The sequence below is a fragment of the Pyrgilauda ruficollis genome, unplaced genomic scaffold (genome assembly GCF_017590135.1).
Source record: "Pyrgilauda ruficollis isolate IOZ18807 unplaced genomic scaffold, ASM1759013v1 scaffold9, whole genome shotgun sequence".
Lineage (NCBI taxonomy): Eukaryota > Metazoa > Chordata > Aves > Passeriformes > Passeridae > Pyrgilauda > Pyrgilauda ruficollis.
This window is the reverse complement of record NW_024531043.1, coordinates 10,207,399-10,226,805: the sequence shown is the minus strand read 5'-3', so window position 1 is coordinate 10,226,805 and position 19,407 is coordinate 10,207,399. Positions and strand designations below refer to the sequence as shown.

The window sequence follows — 19,407 nt, the reverse complement described above, 5'->3', positions numbered from 1 at the left end:
TTTTGTTGGGCGGTGTGTGCCGGTGAGCCCAAGCTCACACAAATTCCTGGTTATTTTTAAGGGTTTGCTCTGCCCTGCCCTGCCCGCTGTGCTTGTGTTGCCTTGGTGTTACCGGCACACTCGCGCTGTCACCCGGCCCCAGCGCGGCTGGAGGAGTGCAGGGGTCTGGGCCTGAGTGAGGGCGGTGGGGCTGCCCTGGGAGGCGCGGCCGTGGCGTGGTTTCGGGGGAGGAGCGCAGGGCCCGGTCGGTTTTTGCGGCTCCATCTCGCCGCTTCCCCTCACGGCCCCGAGGGCGCCCGCTCCCCTCAGGCGCGCGCGAGCCCCAGATCTCGCGAGACTTGGAGCCGCCTGGCCCCCTCAGCCCAGCGGGAGGGCCGAATTCTCGCGAGACCTCCGGGACGCGACGGGCGGCAAGTCCCTTCGTTAGGTCCCGCCCATCGAAATATCGCGAGACTTCGCTTTGCCACGCCCTTCATGTTAGGGGCGGAGCGAAGATCTCTGGCCCCGCCCCGCGCCTCGTTGATTATAACGTCATCACAAAGCGCCGCCCTTCTCGAAAGCCCGGCGGGGGCTTTACCGTTGCCGTCGCGCTTTTAGAGCCGCCGCCAGCCGCCTGCAAACCGCTCCAGCGCCGTGGCGGCGGCTCCCAAAATCCCGCGGCGAGCGCGGGGCTGGCGCGGCGATCCCGCTCCGTCCTTCCGTGCTGCCCTCGTTTGCCCCAGCGCTACCGCGGCGGCCCGCGGCGGCCGGCGGGGCTGCCCGGCGCGGGGTGCCGGCGATGTCCGGGTCCCGGGCGGCTCCTCCCGGTTGAGCGGCGGCTCCGCGCGGGCCCCGCGCCCTCCCCGGGCACCCGCGGCCCGCCCGGCCGGGCATGAGGCGGAGCGGCGGCGGCACAAAGGCTCCTGCGGGGCTGCGCGTTGCCTGAGGCGGCCCAGCGGCGCCCCGGGCCCGCCGCGCCCCGCGGGGCGATGTCGCAGGATCACGACATGGACAGGACGATCAAGGTTGGCGGCGGCGGGCTTTGGGCTGTTCGGCCTCGGCGGAGCCGCCCTGAGGGGCTCGGGGGGGTTTGCTCGGGATCGCGCGAAGGAGGAGCCGAAGTTTTTTGGTGTTTGTGGATTTTGGCGAGCGGGGGAATCGGTGCTCGCTGGCTGCGGGGTGCGCTTGTTAATTAGTGTGCTGCTGGTTAATGAATGCCTCATTATCCATGTTAATTAGTGCCGCTCCTGCTCTTCCTGGGCTGGTGCCGCTCTGTCCCTGCTGGAATTCCCTTTTTCCCGATGGAGCCGATTTCAGCTGCGAAGTTTATTTTTGTTTTTATTTTTGTTTTTATTTCTGTTTGTGTTTTCTTCCTTCCCTGGCGGGTTCTGCCCAGCGCCCTCACGGCCCATAAATCCCACATTCCTTTTGTCCAAATCCTTCTTCCCGAGCTTTGTTCCCCTTTTCCCGGATTAATGTCCTTAAACCACAAAATTACCTGAGTTAAATCGATCAAAGTTTCTCCGAGCTCCTGCAAACCCCAAATTCCTGCGAGCCGCCGAGATTTCTGCCCCTTCCTCCTAAACCCTGCATCAACCAAACCTGGATCAATTAACACTTTAACAAGTACTCATCATTTTATACTTCCTGCAGATTTTTTTTGCTTCTCAGATCTTTGGTTTAGCTCGGGTTTGGTTGTTCTGGGGTTCAGGATCTGGGATTTAGGATTTGTTTCCATGGTTGAGGAGCAGGAGGTGGAATTCCCCAGGATTTCATTTTTCTCTGCTTGCATCCAGTTTGTCCAAGCAGCCTGCACTCCTTCCACTTGCTGTATTTCTCCCAAAACTCCTCATTTCCAACCTTTTCCCCATCAATATCTGTAGGAAATAAATTTGTAGAATTTGTTTTTAAAACGTGGTAGAAGATTCACAAAGTCTGCACCTCGAAATTAGAAATTCTGCCTTAGAAATGCCAGGGAACAGGATAGACTTTGCTGAGAAATGGAAATAAATGTCAAAGCACAGCCTTGCAAAAAAAAAAAAACAACCCAAAAAACAAAAAAACCCAAAAACAAACAAAAACCCAACATATTTCAGAGAAATAGAACTATGAGACATGAATTTTATCAGCTCCCACAAGGTCCTAATTGCTAAAATAAAATAACTAAAATAATTTAAATTACTAAAATAACAAATGACTTCACTGGGGGTAATTTCAGCTGATTGGTTTTAAGGAATTTCAGCATTTACATTTATTTACAAAAGCTGATAGGCCAAGAAATGCTTATGATGCACTGTAATTAAAAAATTAAAAATTAAATTTAAAAAGTTATTGGCTTCTGGTTGTGATGGTGTGAATTGTGACACCTGAAAAATGGAATAAATGTTTTTTTTTAAAACACCTCTCAGTGCCCCATCTCTGGGTCAGGAAAGGGCTTAATCCCACAGATTTGTGTTTTGTGTGAGGAAAAAAAAAGGCTTTTTTGGGGTGTGCTGGTCAAAAAAAAAAAAAAAATCCTTAATCCCACAAATATCCAGTGGGATCATGGGATCAGTGAGGATGGAAAAGCTCCCTGAGATCAGCAGCTCAGGGGGGCTGAGCAGGGCTGGGAGAGCTCTGGGAATTCTGCTCTTCCTTTTGGAATTCTGCTCTTCCTTTTGGAATTCTGCTTTTCCTTTGGGAATTCTGCTTTTCCAGGCTCTCAGCATCCCAGCCTGCTGGGGTAGTGCCCAAACTCTTGGCTCAGCCTTGGTGGGAGGGAATTTTGCTGAATTTTGCTGCTGGGGAGATCCCAGCTGCACGTGGAGCTGTGGAACTTTGCTGGAATTCTGGATAGTTCTCATCATTATCCCCTTTTCCCACTGAAAATTCATGTTATCAGTCAGAAGTTTCAGGTTGCTGGAAGTTTGGAGCTGGGTGATTCCCAGGAATTCCATACCCATGAAATCCAGCTGAAACACTTGGATATTTTTAAACACATTGGTGCTTTTGAAGCATTTCCAGCTGTTTAGGATCAAAAGAATGGAATTTTTGAGGTGGGAAAAGAGTGAACATTTCCCTGGCAATGCTGGAATTCCTGGTGCTGAGGTTGGAGCTGCCATTCCTGAGCTGGGAGGTGCAAGTGGCTCCCAAATCCTGGATTTGGTGCCATTTGTGTTTCTTGACCACTTAATTATTCATTTTACCTCTGAATTGTAAAGCTGTTTTGGGATGAAGGTTGGGATCCAGATTTAAAAAGTGCAGGATGTAAAATTGCTTTTTTTTTCTTTAAAACAATGGCAAATACACAGAATAGGAAATAGAAATTAAAAGTTCATTAATGCCCAACTAAAATTGTGTTTTCACCCCACCCCTGCTGCTTCCAGCTCTCTACAGCTGAATGTCAGGAAAATTAAATCAGCTTTTCCCTAACAAGTGAAATTTTTCCTCAAAAGTGAAATTTATCTGAGTTAAATTTATAATTTCCTTGAGCTCCTCCTGAACACCACAAATTTCTGTGATCCACTGAGATTTCTGCCCCTTCCTTTAGAAACCTTCAGGGCTGGCCCTTCCATGGATTTGGGAATTGTTTTTTTCCTTGTGCTGCTGTTGCAGCAGCTCCTCTTGCTGTGATTTATCCTGAGCAGAGGCAGGAATTTAATAAAGGAACAAAGGCCCAGCTCAGGGCATCAATCACAGCTCTGAGCTGGGTTTAAAGCCTGCCTTGGCTTGTGGTTAAGCCTGAGAGCACCCAAGTGTGGCCTAACAAAGCCCAGCCCTGTCTGTGTGGATTTGGACAAAAGGAGCCTGGTTCATGATCAGAAAAATCTAAAATTAATCAAGCAGGGTTTAATTTACAGTGTGATGGTTCCAGTGGTTTGAAATCTGTAGTTTTCTGTGACCAAAAAATGCATTTTAATGCTAAAATGGGCTCCTTGTTTCCTTGAGATTGATCATTTATAGGTGGGAAGCTGGAACTGAGTCAGGGAAAGATGCCCTTGGTACAATTTGGGTATTAAAAGCACAAAATCACATTTACTGCTGTCAATAACCCTGTTTGGAAATTCCAGCTGCACAGAAACAATTTTAATCAGGTAAAATAATGACATATTTATATTTAATTTTAATTTTCCTCAGGAAAGCAAGCTCCCCAGCAGGCACTTTTACACTCAGATCTGCTGAGCTGTTTTTTTGGGGTTTTTTTTTTTTGAAAAGCTGTAATAATTTTATTTATTATGTATTTATTGACTGTGTTTTCCCTCTTGCTGCTCCTTCCTGAACAGGAAACCTCCATTTTAGAGGAATACAACATAAACTGGACTCAGAAGCTGGGAGCTGGGATCAGTGGGCCTGTTAGGTAAGGGAACAGCCCAGGATTGTCCCTGCCCTGTGGAGGAGTCAGTGAGTATTTTACTAAAAGTGATGATGGGATAGATGGAAAATTAAAACCAACAAATGCCTCTGCCCCACGTGGGTCCTGCAGGAGGGGTTTTGGTTTTTTTGGGGGGGAATTTGGGGAGGAAAATTTCTCCTCCCTTCTCTGTGCTGCTGTTCCCACAGCCAGGCAGGAGCAGGAGTTGGTTGTGGAATAATGACAACAGAAATTGCTCCTGAAGCCCCTGCACTGCCCCTTCCCTGCTTTCCCAGTTGTTTTTCCAGCCCTTCCACTGGTTTTGCATCCCAGCCCTGCTCCTCATGGATTTTTAACCCCTGGATGCTTTCTGGGAAGGAAAACACTTCTCCAACAAAGCCTCTCCCTTCAGGGAATGGGAATTAAGCCTGTCCCTTCAGGGAATGGGAATTTGGGCTGGAAAACCCCTGTGCTGCTGTTCCTGGGTGTTCCCTTTGTCTTTCCCATCGTTTATCTTCCTGTCTGAGTTCTCCTCATCCTTTTTGGGTTGTTTCATTAAAACACTCATTTTGTGCTTTGTTCTTTTGGCTGCCTCTTCAAACATGGGCCCTTTCCTCAATTGTTAAATGAGGGAGGAAAAATAGAAAAAAAATCAGCCAAAATGAGGATTTCCTTCCCAAATCACTTTATCTATTCCAAACACTTCATTTATCCCAACATCACTGGGGGTGTTCAGGTGTGCTTTGGGTTATTTCCATCCAAAATCTCTCTTGAGGCTGAATTTAGGGTGAGAGCTGGGAGGTATCCCAGTCTGGGGGAATTCCTGGCAATTCCCACGTGGAGATGCAAACTCAAAGCTACAAATCAATTGCTTCAGGTGTCTCTTTTTAACCTCCTTGCTGACTGAATGATTTTGTTGCTGTAATACCAGAGTCTGCATGAAAAAATCCTCCCAAGAACGCTTTGCACTGAAAATCCTCCTCGATCGTCCAAAAGCTCGAAATGAGGTACAGTTCCTGCTTTTCTCTCCAAAAAAACCCTCAATTCTTGGGATGTTTTAAACATAAAAACCCCACCACCAAACCCCCATTTGCTGGCTGTGCATCCAGAGGTTTATTTCTAATTAATTGAGCTGTGTTTTCAAGCTGTTCTTCTCCCTGTAATGGAACAGAACCAGTTTGAGAGGGAATTTTGTTGCCACACGTCTCACTCTTGGATGTCACTGCTCCAAGAATGCTTCAAGTTGTTCTGGAAATGGATTTTTCCATGTGCCAGGACCTAAAGCAGCTCCTGACACAGGTTGGGAATTCTTGAGGTGCCAAACTGTGGAATGATGGGCACTCCTCCAAGCAGTGGGGAATTTAAACAAGGATTAATTGTCCTCGAGGTTTAAGCAACTTCCATTTCTTGTTACCGAGCAAATTCTCCTTTAAAATTCCCATAAAAACCACCTGTGTACAAAAAGCACCAAGACTTGGCTTGATTGAACAGCTCAGGGAGCTTTAAAGTGGGGGAAATTCCTGAATGTTGGGACAGGAGGTCCCAGTTCCTTCCCAGCTGGAGCCTGCTGGGGCTCCCTGCAACCCAAACCCACAAACTGGGCCAGCAAGGGACACATGTGATGGGATTTGTGCTGGAGAGGCAGAAAGGGACAGCTCTGAGCTTGGGTTACCCTCCAGACACACTTCAGCTTCTGGTTCCAAGCATGGAGGGGTTGGAGGCTCTGAGCAACTGCTTTAGTTCAGATGTTCCAGCTGTTGTGAGTGCTCAGCCATGAACGCAGCCAGATGATGGAATTTTCGGGTTTATTCATTCATTTTCACTTCCATCAAAGTGCTACATTGCTCCTTTAAAGCTGGTTCTGTCTTTACATTTCTGTAAAGAACTCCCAAGACTGAGCTTTTCCCAGAGCTCTGTGTGGGATTCCATAAGCTGACACAAATTTGGGGCTGTTTTTATCCCGAGCTCAGCAGGGCTCAGTGCCTGTCCCTGTGTGCAGTAACAGCTCTTCCCTTCTCTTCAAGGTACGTCTGCACATGATGTGTGCAACACATCCCAATATTGTTCAAATAATTGAAGTTTATGCTAACAGTGTGCAGTTCCCACATGAATCCAGCCCCAGGTAAGATTACATAGGGTGATTCATTCCCACCGCTTGTTTTCCATGTTTAGCCCAAGGTATAGTGGAGTTTGCTTTGCTTTGCTTTGGTTTTAATCACAAAATTATTATTTCAAGGGGGTCCCAGGTGTAATAATTATCCTGCAGACCAAGCAGCTCTTGTTTTTTTTTTTTTCCCTGACTTTTGTGTATTTAAATTATTTTGCCTCCTTTATTCCCTGTGTTGAATGCATCTCCATTTTTTTAGGTTTTCCATTGATTCAGTCTGCATTGTGTGAAAGAGTTGTTTCTAAAAATGTGAAATTCAGCCCTGAAAACTCTCAGTGCATTGTCCTGCTTAAAATGAACACAGGAAAACATGGAGCAGAGTGATTCTTTTTTTGTGCATTATTATATTTGGATAAAAATACTGTCTTCTGATAGGATCTTAGTGGAGAAAATCATCAGAGCTGGGAGAATGAAAGAGCTGAGACCTGTCCTAGGCTCTGGTGTAGCTGATTTTGCTGTGATGGGAACTGGGAGTTAATTCCTTGAGGATCTGGCAGCCCTGATCTCCACCTTCCTATTTTTTATCCTTCATACTTATGGCAGTGAAGCTGGAAATTAAAATAATGGGGGATCCAGACTCAAAAGCATCCACGTGCTGTGTTATCCTCGAGGGCAGAGTTATCCCTTGGAGTGTCCACATGGCTTCCAGCTCCATCCAGCTGGATGTATCCATGTCCAGTTTGTTCCAGCTGGATGTGGGAGCCCATCAGGAGGAGCAAACTGGAGATTCCTGGGAGCCAGAAAATCCTGAGCATTTTAGACTCGAAGGCAAAACGACAGCACCAAAATAGCCCCAAAAGCAGCACAGAGAAAGCAGTGTTTGTGTGAAATATACATTCTTAGCTTAGCAATTCTGTTCTTTTGGATGATTTTTTTAATGTAACAACATGAAATGCTTTTGAACAGGGCTCGGCTCCTAATTGTAATGGAGATGATGGAAGGGGGAGAGCTCTTCCACAGAATCAGCCAGCACCGGCACTTTACTGAGAAGCAAGCGAGCCAAGTAACAAAGCAGGCAAGTCACCCCCTGTCCCAGCAAATCCATCATGCTCTGGCTAAAGTAGGGACAATTCCTGGGGCTGGAAGGGTGGGAAAAAAGGATGAATTAAAAGATTCCTCAGTTCTGATCCGATGATCATTGCCTGCTTTGTTATAAGTGACAATGCCAAAGCTTTACTAGGAATAAAGGATTGAAGGTGTGGGCTTGTTCTCTGGGTCTGCTGTGCTTAACATTGCTTTTCCACACCTGGTCTAGAGAAGACTTCCAAGAAAACTTTGTCATTCTTCTTGTCTTAAAAGTGTTGCCTCCAGCAGGACTCCTGAGCTCTGGAACCCCCGTGACCCCCTTGGCATTTCTCTCCCCTGGGCCAGGGGTTTTCAGGCTGGGTTCTGGGCTTGGGCTGTGGAATTCCTGGAAGATACCAAGGAATGTGTCTGTTTGTTCTGATTTTGTGTCTGTTTGTTCCAATGTTGTTTTTCCTTCACCCTTTCTCTCCCAGCTCACTCCTGAATGATTTTATAACCTCCATGGTGGTTTCTGCAGGGGGTTTTGGTGTCCATCCGGTTTTTTGTTGCTGGTGGGGACTCTCAGAAGGATCTCTGTGGAGTTCAGTGCTGGGATCCCCAGTTCCCCTCAGATGGACAGAGAATGTTTGAACCTGGGGCAAAAAATCTGTGTTGCTTTTGTGCTTTGACTTGTTTCTAATGAAATGCTAATTGTGCTGGTACTTTTTGGTCTCATCCAACAAAGAAATGAGGTGGAAGTACAGAATTATTCTTGACAGTTTGTTTGACATCCTTTGGGCTGTTTGATTCTGCCATGGTGGGGAAGACTTGTAAAACTTTAGCAGAAGTCAAGACTTTGGTTTGAATTCTGTGTGTACACTTGGGTTATTCATGTCTCAAGTAACTCTTTGCTTTAACGTTTATAGAAATGAAGTTTGAAATGTGAAATTATCTCTAAAATTCTTTTCTCTGGTGGTTCTTCATCCTTGTCTTGTACCCAGGAATGGTTAAAACTTTTCACAGCACTGCCTCATTTTCTCTGGGAATGTGTTTGTATTTATTGCTGAGCTAAATTAGCAGTGAAGTTCTCTTGTAGCAGTAATTTGGAGGTTTTTAAGGACTCTAAACTTGGGTAGGATCCTACAGAATCCCGCAGGGATACTTCCAAATAAGGGTTGTGAGGCTGTGCCTCACTCCTCTCTCTGTTTAAATATTTATACTTGGCTTTTCTTTAAATGAATTGCACTTGGAAATGTGCAGTCCCTGGAGCTTTTCCTGCCTGGATTGCAGGTTCCCAAAGCATCCTTGAAACAATCCAGGAATGCATTTCTGTGGGATATCCACAGAATGATTGAAGTGCAGGCAGTACCATCCAAAATGAAAGAATAAAACTGCCTGAGTGTTGGATCTCCAGGCAGGAACAAGTGCACTGAATGATTCCCTGCAATCCTGAAGCAAGAACTCACTGCTGGGCAGGGGCAGCACCCTGGAGCCCTGGCACAGCAGGGGAGGGGCACTGGCACCACCTGCTTCACTTTGGGGGGCTCTCAGTGCCTTGAGTTCCCAAACTGAGGAGGTTGGGGAGCCCAGGCCTGCCTGGCTTTTGTTTTCTGTGGGATTCATGTCCCAGCTGTCGCTTCACTGCATCACTGCAGCAGGGTCAGGCTTGTCCTAAAGGAGATCTCCACCCAAGTGGAGTGAAAAGGTTTGGGGTTGGAAATGTCCTTTGTAAAGCTGAAATAAATGTCCAGGCTGCAGGAGGAGGTCAGTGATTGTAGCTGATTTATTGTGCCCTTTTCCAGATAGCTTTGGCTTTGCAGCATTGCCACTCACTAAACATTGCACACAGAGACCTCAAGCCTGAGAATCTCCTCTTCAAGGATAACTCTCTGGTAAGATGAACATTTGCAATTCTTTTGCTGCTGAATTCTGTCAAGTGGCTCAAGGGTGACTCTCAGAGTAGTGGTAAAATGACATGAATGGTTTGGTGACAAAATTGAATCACCTGGATGGACCTGGTGCTTTTCCATCCCCTGATCTCCTTGCAGGGCAGTGAGTCCCTGCTGCTGCTGTTAAATAGGAGTCAGGTTCTCCCCCTGAACTCAGAATCCAGCTGTGCCCCCTCATCAGGATGTTCTGACCCTCTGCCTAGAGGTTCTTTGATAGATCCAAACAATTCTTTGTCTCTCCTGCTCACCACCAGCCTGGATATGCAGTGATCCTCCTACAAGGGGCTCAGTGCTTTCCCAATCCCTGAGGGGGCTGTTCCTGGCCCAGAGCACCCAGAAAAGCAAAACTTCTGTTTTGAGAGATCACTTTGTGACCTTTCAGCTGCCTGGTGGAGCGTGAGGGTATAAATACAATGAGGTGGATGTTTGGAGAAGGTGAGATGAGGACACGGGGAGAATTCTGTGTTAGAAAAGCTGATTTAATGAGATTTGTCTAATAAAGCTTCTTCTTGTTTTAGGATGCACCTGTTAAATTGTGTGACTTTGGGTTTGCCAAAGTAGACCAAGGTGACTTGATGACACCCCAGTTCACTCCCTATTATGTAGCACCTCAGGTAACAACCAGTTCCTGCTCTGGGCTAAAGGGGGATCATTTATTGCCTGAGCCTCCATATCCCCATCATTTTAACCCCCTTTGCTGCCCTGGGAAGGGCTCTGAGTGCAGGAATCTTGCAGGAATCCTTCCACTCTGAGCTGGAGTGCCACAGGGATCTGTGGATAAGGCAAATTTCCCAGACTCTGCTCAGCACTGATGGTGACAGTTGGCCTTTAGCTGTATTAAAGCAGCTGCTTTGGAGAAATCCCTGCTTTGCCACCCTTCCTCCAGCTCAAGCTCATTCAGGATTCCATTAAAAAGGACTTGGCTGGAAGAAAAAGGTTCTGAAAAGGTTGCTCACAAAGGGCAGTGGCAGAGGGTTGGTACCTGGGCACCTTGGCCTGGCCCCTCAGTCATTAAACACAATCTGTAATTATACACAGGCTGCTCTTTGTGGTGCTGCTTTCCCCCTCTCTCCTGTCCTTTGTGTTGGAGTTCTGGAGAAAATGAAAAGCAGCTGCAGATGGAGATTTAATTGCAGTGCTGGGCTGCCTTTAATCACTGGGAAGAGCAATTCAGAGATCAGAGGATGCCCTGAAAATTCATAAAATTCCTTCCCAGCTGGAGCCTGCTGGGGCTCCCTGCAACCCAAACCCATAGTCTGGGCCAGCAAGGGACACATTTGATGGGATTTGTGCTGGGGAGGCAGAAAGGGACAGCTCTGAGCTTGGGTTACCCTCCAGACACACTTCAGCTTCTGGTTCCAAGCATGGAGGGGTTGGAGGTTCTGAACAACTGCTGTAGTTCAGACAGAAATGGAGATTTCAGTGCCCTGAAATATTCTGTATTTTAGTATTTTCTCCATGTAGAAAGCTCTAGTGTTTCTTAGGGAGAAAAACTGGATTTTGGTAGTTTTCAGTAGCTGGAATAAGTTTCCTGAATGGAAAATCATCAGGAATCTTTGGCATAGGCTTTGCTGGTTGTGTTGCCTGTTCATGAGATGGATTTTTCTTTGGTTTTATTTCCCTTCTCACCAGGTATTGGAGGCACAAAGAAGACATCAAAAGGAAAAGTCTGGTATTATCCCCACCTCTCCAACCCCTTACACTTACAACAAGGTGAGCTGGGAAACACCTTTAAAATTCTTCCCCACCCCACTGGTGCTTCTGATAGAGCAAATAATAAAATGTACACTGAGTGCAAACCTAATTAATGAGCCTCTAATGAAGGGGGGATAAATACACAAATGCTCTTAAGGAGCACTAAATATGAACAAGATTTTGGAAAGCTTAGAAGGACTCTGCTGGAGTGAGGCCATGAGGGAAGTTCTTTCACCTCTGTTCAAAGGGAATCTCTTTCTGCTGCCAGAGTTTCTGGATGTGCAGAGCATTCCTCATTCAGGCAGCTGTGCCAGAAACTGCTCTGTACCTGGATCTTCTGGAAAACAACCAAAAATTTATTGTGTAGCTGCTGGAATCTTGGCAAAATCATGGCAGGAAATGTCCTGAAAGGCCATAATCTTTTATGGGCATTCCAAAATGTTTTCCTCCTTAGTATCATCTCAGTTTCCTGCTGCCTGAGCAGTGCTTGAATCACTGAGTGTGCAGGATGTGTCAGTTTTAATCCAAGTTACCTGGTTTGTGATCCCAGAGTGGGGATCTGCCCTGATTCCAGCTCTAGGGGTGGTTGTTTATTCCACCACGTGCCTGAACAGGTATTTGATATGCAGTGTTAGCATTTAGTAGCCTCACAGAGAGAGGTAAAGCAAATATTAATTAGTCTGCATCACAAATCTGCCTTCCTCAGGGCTTTGAGTGCCTCTCTCCATCCTGCAGAGCCAGGTTGGTGATTGTAGCAGACAGCTCTGCTTCTGAACTCCTTAGAATGTGCCAGTAGTGTTTTCCTATGGAGTTTCTTCTTTTCCCTCTCTTGTCCCTTGATTTGGGATTTCCATGGTGGGAGTGATTTTCTTTCCATGTCCCATGTGAAGAATTGCTCTGTCAGCCCTGGTGGCACTGGGTGAAAAGGGTGCTGAGGGAAGAGCCTTGTCCCCAGGTGTGGTTCTGCAAAAGCAGCACCTGGCACTCACCTGGCTGCCCAGAATGGGCACTGAGAGCTTCCAGGTGCTCTGTGCTTCCATGGCAGGCCAGTCCTGCTCCTGGCTGCCCCCACAGACTGCTCTGAATTCATTTCCCTGCTGTTCCTTTGTGGGATGGTTGTTCTGTTTTCAGTCTCCCGTTGTAAACAACTGGATTCTTTTATGGGATTGGGGGTAGGATTCAGGTATCCTGAGAGATGCAATAAAGCTCTCACACCTCTGCAGCCCTGGCTGTTCCCAGACAATCCCCAACCACCTGGAAGTTGTTCAGCTTGGAGCAGGGATCTGCCTTGTCACAGCAGCCAGATTTATCCACCAAGGTGGATCTGGAGGAGGAGCTGAGCTGGTTCTGTTCCCTTAGGGAATCACACAGAACTTTTATCAGAACTCCCTCATTATTTGCTGCAAACTGCTCCCCGAAGTGACCCTTTCCTTGCTTGCAGAGCTGTGACCTGTGGTCCCTGGGGGTGATTATCTACGTGATGCTGTGTGGGTACCCCCCCTTTTACTCCAAGCACCACAGCCGGACGATTCCCAAGGACATGAGGAAAAAGATCATGACAGGAAGCTTCGAGTTCCCAGAGGAGGAGTGGAGCCAGATCTCAGAAATGGCAAAAGACATTGTGAGAAAGTGAGTCCTTGGAGGAAACTCTGGTGTTGCTCTGTGGTTGTGTTAAGGAATTGGAATGTTTCCATCTTAAGGAAGTGGAAAAGCACCTGGAAGTGCCTTGTCCCAGCAGTGAGGATTGTCTGCAGCTCATCCAGCTGACAAATTCTCTTGTTATATTCAGCATAAATCAAGTCTGGGAAATGTCTTCTTTTCCCCCTGCCCAAGTGTTTAATGTTGATGTCTCTTTTGTTGGGGTGAATTGTGTATTGAGTCTTCAAGGGGAGTGGGAGCACTGAAGGGTTTCTGGATAACACAGCTGGCATGGATTTCCTGGGATAACACTTGAATTCCTGTGAAAATCAAGTGCCCTTAATGGGATGTGGTAAATCTGTCCCCTAAAGCCCTGTGCACATCATACACAGCCTAAAAAGAGTCAGGCAGGAGGATGGAGAGGGAGATTAAGATCTGTCATGAGGTGCCAGACTCAGATAAGGTTTTGCATGGATGTTTTATTCCAAATGCTAATGGAGTCTGTTTTCCATGCAGGGCACATCCCTCAGCTGGGAGTGTTTCAAAGACTTGGTCTGTTTGGGAGCAAGAACGTGGCACTGATTAGGGCTTGACCTCACTTATTTTTGAAAAAGTGACAGGGACTTACTGCCTTTGCATCACCAGAGGAGCTGAGAGAATAAAAGCGATATAACTAGGGGAAAAAAATCAGTTGGGGAAGTAATTTAAAAGTGTCACTGGCTCCTGAGAGGTACTGTAAATTCTCCAAGGATTCACATTGTTTGGAGAGGGTGCTGGGACCTTTTTAGAGCTGTGCAGGAGAACCCCCAACCTTTCACCAAATTAACTTTCCTTTATACCAAGGTCAGCTCTTTATTCTCACACAGAAACTCCACAGGCAAAAGGTTTCATTGTCTTTCAAAATTCCCATGAAACTCAGCTCTCAGGATGTTGTCACATGGATCCAGGCTGATTTCTGACCTCAGGCTTGATGAGGGTTTGATAATGGCTTAGGATTTGGGAAATGCATGGAAAAGGAATGCACGTGGCTGGTATCAAAAGTGAGCTTAACCTGGTTGGCAGCAAGTGAGATTTCTGCTCTCCCCCGTGGTGCTGCTGACATTTTGTACAAGTTATTTCCACTTTCTTGGTACATTGAACAATTGTGCTCTGCAGCCAAGAAGCTGATCTGGAGTTCTCTAAGGAAGTGTGACAAGCTCATGGAGTCATTCCCATTCTCATTCAGACTTTGGGATGACTTGTCAGCACTTTGTGGGAAATCTTGCTTTTTTATTTAGTTGTGCCCATCATGAGAACACAAATTTATCTGCAAATCTTCTTTCCAGAGTTTCATGCTAGAAAAGAATTGATTTAATGGAGTTTTCAGCAATCTTGGAATAAAGTTGCTTTTTATTTTAAGGGGCTGGAACCAAAGTGTTCATTACTTGAGAACTTTGCAGGGAGGAGTGGCGTGGTTGGGCATGGAAACTCTGCAGGATTCATTGCTCCCAGGTCCTTGGCATGGGTGTAACCTGTTCTGGGGATGAGCTCAGAGAGTGCCAGCCTGGATCATTTCCAGTTCCCCTGGAGGGTGATTTCCCACCTGGGAGCAGCAGCTGTGGAATTCAGCAGCACAGGGGTACCCCGGGAATGCCTTTAGCACCTTCCTTTGCCCTGAGTGCTGGATTGCCCTGGATGAGCTGTGACAGCATTAAACCACAGCAAGGTCAGGGAGCTGGGACAGATTTTGGGCTCATTTTGGGGCAGTTTCAGCTCTTGGCAAAGCTGCTTTTTTGGCCTTTAAAATGCTTAAATGCTCTGTAAATCAACAAACCCTTTCTTAGGGATTTATTCTTTCCTCCCCAGGCTGCTGAAGGTCAAACCTGAGGAACGTCTGACCATTGAGGGGGTGTTGGACCATCCCTGGCTCAATTCCACTGAGGCCTTGGACAACATCCTGCCCTCTGCCCAGCTGATGATGGACAAGGTCTGAGCAGCAGTTATTTGGTCAGGAATGTTGCAGAGGAGCAGGAGAGCTCTGGGATGGGTGAAGGGTTTTTTTGATGTGGCATTATACAGAAAAGGAGCTTCTCTTCTGCTTTAGGAGAGCCTGAGATTGCAGGGAGAAAATGGAAACAGAAGTGAAAAGGGAAATAAAATGTGAAATTTGGGCTTGAAGGAGATGCTCCCAGATTGGTGTAATGAGAGTGCTGATGGCAGAAAGCAGAGCCTGAGGGATCTTCCATAGGTCTTTCCTCCTCTGCCATGTTTTATCCCCACTACAGCAATGACCTCACTAATTAAACAAATACTCCTTGTTTCCTTTAATTTCTGCTCAAAGTCAATCTTGTGAATATGAGAAGGAGATGATCCTTTATCCTGTTTCCCCCACAGATATTTTGTCACTGATTAACCGTACCTTGCTTCATGCAAACCTGACTTTTCTTGCACATCTCAAAAATAAATCGGGTTTTGGTGCCTCTTTTTTTCGCCCATGGCAAACACTGTCCATATGTTGTTGCACCAAGTGCCCCTTTTGTCTTTCCAGGCCATGGTGGCAGGGATCCAACAGGCTCATGCAGAACAACTTGCAAACATGAGAATCCAAGACCTCAAAGTGAGCCTGAAGCCCCTTCACTCCGTGAACAACCCGATCCTGCGCAAGCGGAAACTCCTGGGGTAACTCCAGAGCTGGGCTTGGAAGGACAACGTGGAGCCAGCTGGGGTGGCTGGGAAATGGCTTTGGGAATGGCACAGGCTCAGTTGTGATGGTTTAACACACTTCTGGTGTTGCTCAGACAAGTAATAGTGGCACAATGTGTTTTTTCTGCCAAGATGTGCCAGTGAGGGCAGGAAGGAGGTTGGACACTGTTCCTGCATTGAACAGATTCCTTTTGGGATGATGGGTCACATGTAAGATAAGGCAAACTGGGAGAAAGAATTCCAAGATATTTTTTTTCATCCTGACATTTACTGAAGAAGTCAGGTAAACTCTCTCTTTGTTTGAGTTAATCTAAAAAATAGACTTAGACTTTTAGGATTACCCTTATTTGAAGTCATTTAAAGGAATATTTCTTTTTCTCCATACTTAAAATGATCTCATAATATAGGACAAGAATTATAATTAATGCTGAACCTGTCTCCCCGTTTCCCAGAGAGGGAAGGAGCTGTTTTAGACTGGAGCAGTTACACAACAAGTAACAAGCTTGAGCTGCACCCAAATTCTAATTATTTCCCCCTTGTTCTTGTGCAGCACCAAGCCAAAGGATGGTGTTTACATCCATGACCCTGAGAATGGAAGCAACGATTCCAACGTGGCTCTGGAGAAGCTGAGAGATGTGATTGCTCAGTGCATTCTACCACAGGCTGGTAAAGGTTGCCACTTTTAAGAACCTTTTATTCCTAAAAGTGCAAGGCCCCGACTTTGGGTCTGTCTGTGTCAGTGGTGAGGAAGGAAGAAAACTCCTGGGCAGCCTGTGAGCTGGGATTTGGGTTCATGTGGAATTTTAGTGACATGCAGAGCTGTTAAAAGAACTTTCAAACAGGAATATTTGGTTTAAAAGCCATTTCCTGGTTTGTGTGGGGTCAGCAGGAATAACTGCCCAGTTTGCTGAGCCCTGAGTGAGGCACAAGTCCAAACCTCCTGTGTCCCTTGTTGTCCCAAACAGGAGAGAATGAAGATGAGAAGCTGAATGAAGTGATGCAGGAGGCCTGGAAATACAACAGGGAGTGCAAATTGCTGCGAGACACCCTGCAGAGCTTCAGCTGGAATGGTGAGAATTCCTGCTCTCCCACAGGGAAGGTGGAAAAGGGGGAAGCACAGACCTCCTGCTATGGAAATAACCCCAAATGTATTGGATTTGGGCTGATTTAGGTTTTGACACTGTTTCATCCCTTCTGCCAGAACTGGTGTTCCCAAAGTGTTGCTTTGAGATTTCTCCTTGAGGGTCAGGGTTGAACTTTCAGAGGCACCAGGAATGTAACAGCACAAATGGATCATGATAGAAAAGGGGGAATATTAAACTGAGGGCAGGGATAGATGGGATATATGCAAAGAACCCTTCCCTGAGAGGGTGGGAAGGCCCTGGACAGGTTGCCCACAGAAGCTGTGGCTGCCCCATCCCTGGAAGTGTCCAGGAAGGGGTTGGACAGGGCTTGGATCAGCCTGGGATAGTGGGAGGTGTCCCTGCTCAGATGACCTTTAAGGTCCTTTCCAACCATTCCAGGATTCTGTGATCCTTTTAGGAACCTCTTCAGCTGTGTTGAGCTGCTTTCCATCCAGCTGTTTATTCCCTCTTTCTGCTGGAGGCTGCTCCTCCCTGTCAGCTCTGCAGCTCAGCTTGGGTGGGAAGCAGAATGAAACCAGGACAGGCACCTTGGAATGCTCAGGTGGCTCCTGGACAGAAGAGGCTGCAGAGGTGTCAGCCCCCAGGAGCAGGTGCTGATGGATGTAAGGGACCAGGAGCATCAGCCAGCTTCACAAGGGCTTGATCCTGCTTCCTCCTCTGTTCTATTTGCTTAGCTTTCATTGAGATCTTTAATTGCTCCATTTTTCCAACAGAACCATGGTCTGTAAGTTCTTTTGGATCCTGTGCTGCTGTTGCCTTAAGTCTGTGTGAAGCATTGTTTAATTCCAGCTGGGATTGCTTTCCTCCTTGTGCCCAGCTCCACTGATTCCCTTTTTTTCCCCTTCCAGGCAGAGGATTCACAGACAAAGTGGATCGACTAAAACTGGCAGAAATCGTCAAACAAGTGATTGAAGAGCAGACAAATTCCCACGACTCTCAATAGCTGGAGCTTCTTAATCTTATTTTTTTTACCATTTAAGATTTATTCTTTAACTGTAAAAAGTATTTTTATGTAAATTAATAAATCATAATTATTTCATTAAATTTCCATACTGCTTGAAAATGCTGTATAGTTGTAGATACAAAAAAAAAAAATCATTGGTACTGTAATATTTTTTTAAAACTCAGTTCCTCGAGGTATATATGATCACTTATGTACTGTTAATCATGAGCCCCACAATTGGGGTGGATTTTATTGTTAAAAACCATTCTTTTTCTTAATAACCAGTTGCAGAAGCTGCCTTTCACCTGCCACATCCAGCCCCTGCAGTGACTGTATACAAAGGAGAGCCACAGTTTCTCAAGCCCCTGCTCAGTGAGTACTTGAAGCAAGTGCTGTGAAATGCAAATTCACAGCTCCCTTTGGCACCTAAATTCCAGGTCTTTAGGTAGAGAAAAATCAATTAAATACCCTTCAGTTTGGCTTGGTGCCTGGCCCAGGAACCTGAGGCCATGTGCTTGCTGAAATTTTCAGTTCTGAGCAGTGACTCTCTTTTTTTGTCATCTTCCCCATCTCCCTCAGACCTTCTTTAAGGCTTAACCTCCTCTCTTTCTTTCTCCTCATCTTCCTCAGAGCTTTTTTAAGGCTGAATCAGCCATTCAGCACAAAACTCTTCTTTTTCTAACCTTGTCCAACAGCAGAGCAGAAGAATGTTCAAGTCTTTATGCACAAGTTCTTTTAATTTCCATGGTGGGTTCTTCTATGGATCGAGACCAGCCTGGGCTTTGTTTGTGTGGGATCCACCCCCATATTCCCATTCTTTCCTTCCTAGAAGATCCAAGGCTTGGGTTCTGACTTGTCCTCTTGTTTGGCAGAGCTGCTCCCAGGGAGGTTCCCAGTGCTCTGGGATTTCAAACCCCTGGGATTTGTCTCGAGCCCAAATTCCCGTCTCTGATGCCTTCGAGCTCCTTCTTGGGGGAGCCACAACTGCAGGGCTGCTCCCTGCTCCCCAGGGCAGGTTCTTACTCTAGTCTGGAACATTGGCTTCAAAAGCTGCTTTTTTAAATCCTGATAAAGCAAACCAATGGCAAGAATCTGTACATAGTTCTAGTTTTCTACCTTTTCTGCTTCTCTTTCTTTCGAGATCGGGCGGAGGCTTTTTATAGAGCTATTTTGGTACCAAATCCGTGCAGACGTCGGGTGAGTCTGGTCTGCAGACTGAAGTGCCAACCCAGGGCCATCAGTGACCACTCCTGAACGTTGTTGTCTTTCACAGCTCGTCCATTTTTGGGTTTACATTGACAAACCTGAGCCATGAATCTCCCAGTTCTCTCCTACAAAAGTCCAGCCTTGTTCTTTTTTTGTCTCTTTTCTATACCAAAATTTCCTTGCAGCTTTAGCTGGATGGCAAAGCAGTGTCTGACTCTTTCTATACAATTTTCTAAACAGTGACTTGTTTTTTCTACATGAAGGAGATGCTTTGTTTCCTGTTCTCTGTCAGCTTTCCTTAATCCTGTGGACAGTTTTCCAATGCCTGATCTATTGCAGGGTAAGAACAGTCCCTGCTTTTCCATCCTCTGATGGGAGCAGGGAGTTTCTGTGAGCTACAATTGTACTTCTAACACTACCTGGAATATTTGTGCACTGACCTGTTGATGAAAACTGAAGAGAATTAGCAAAAAATGAGAGTTTTTGTCAATTTTTTGGCTGTACCACCAAGCCCTGTTACGTGCATTTCTGTCCTTGCTCTAATTCTAGGTCATGTCTTGAAATGATTTCATTTTGGACTTGAAATCCATGTATTTCTGAGGAATTGAAACTTTCAAGTGTGGCAGATAGAGATGGAAACAAGGAAATCACCTTTGTTTGAATGGCAG

At 46.3% G+C, this 19,407-nt stretch overlaps 1 protein-coding gene across 4 annotated transcripts; it reads left to right on the top strand.

Annotated features, from left to right (window-relative positions):
* Nucleotides 1-560: 560 nt before the first annotated feature.
* MAPKAPK5 (MAPK activated protein kinase 5) lies at nt 561-17,628 on the top strand. 4 transcript variants are annotated; one of them, XM_041488397.1, is made up of 14 exons: nt 561-1,004; nt 4,242-4,315; nt 5,241-5,316; nt 6,334-6,431; nt 7,383-7,491; nt 9,284-9,373; nt 9,949-10,044; nt 11,063-11,143; nt 12,567-12,754; nt 14,609-14,729; nt 15,291-15,421; nt 15,996-16,111; nt 16,411-16,515; nt 17,439-17,628. In XM_041488397.1, the coding sequence occupies exons 1-14, from the start codon at nt 969-971 to the stop codon at nt 17,531-17,533; spliced, it is 1,416 nt and encodes a 471-aa protein (XP_041344331.1). In that variant the 5' UTR covers nt 561-968; the 3' UTR covers nt 17,534-17,628. The 4 variants fall into 4 exon arrangements, with proteins under 4 accessions (XP_041344331.1, XP_041344330.1, XP_041344333.1 ...); XM_041488396.1 differs by having other exon boundaries at nt 15,996-16,117; XM_041488399.1 differs by lacking the exon at nt 561-1,004 and adding an exon at nt 1,032-1,158 and having other exon boundaries at nt 15,996-16,117.
* The last annotated feature ends 1,779 nt before the right edge of the window (nt 17,629-19,407 follow it).

Bases quoted from the DNA above. Each gene is read 5' to 3' on its own strand.
- MAPKAPK5 (XM_041488396.1), top strand. From the start codon at position 969: ATGTCGCAGGATCACGACATGGACAGGACGATCAAG. The intron at 4,316-5,240 runs GTAAGGGAACAG...CTGTAATACCAG, and splicing joins GGGATCAGTGGGCCTGTTAG to AGTCTGCATGAAAAAATCCT. The intron at 14,730-15,290 runs GTCTGAGCAGCA...TTGTCTTTCCAG, and splicing joins CCCAGCTGATGATGGACAAG to GCCATGGTGGCAGGGATCCA.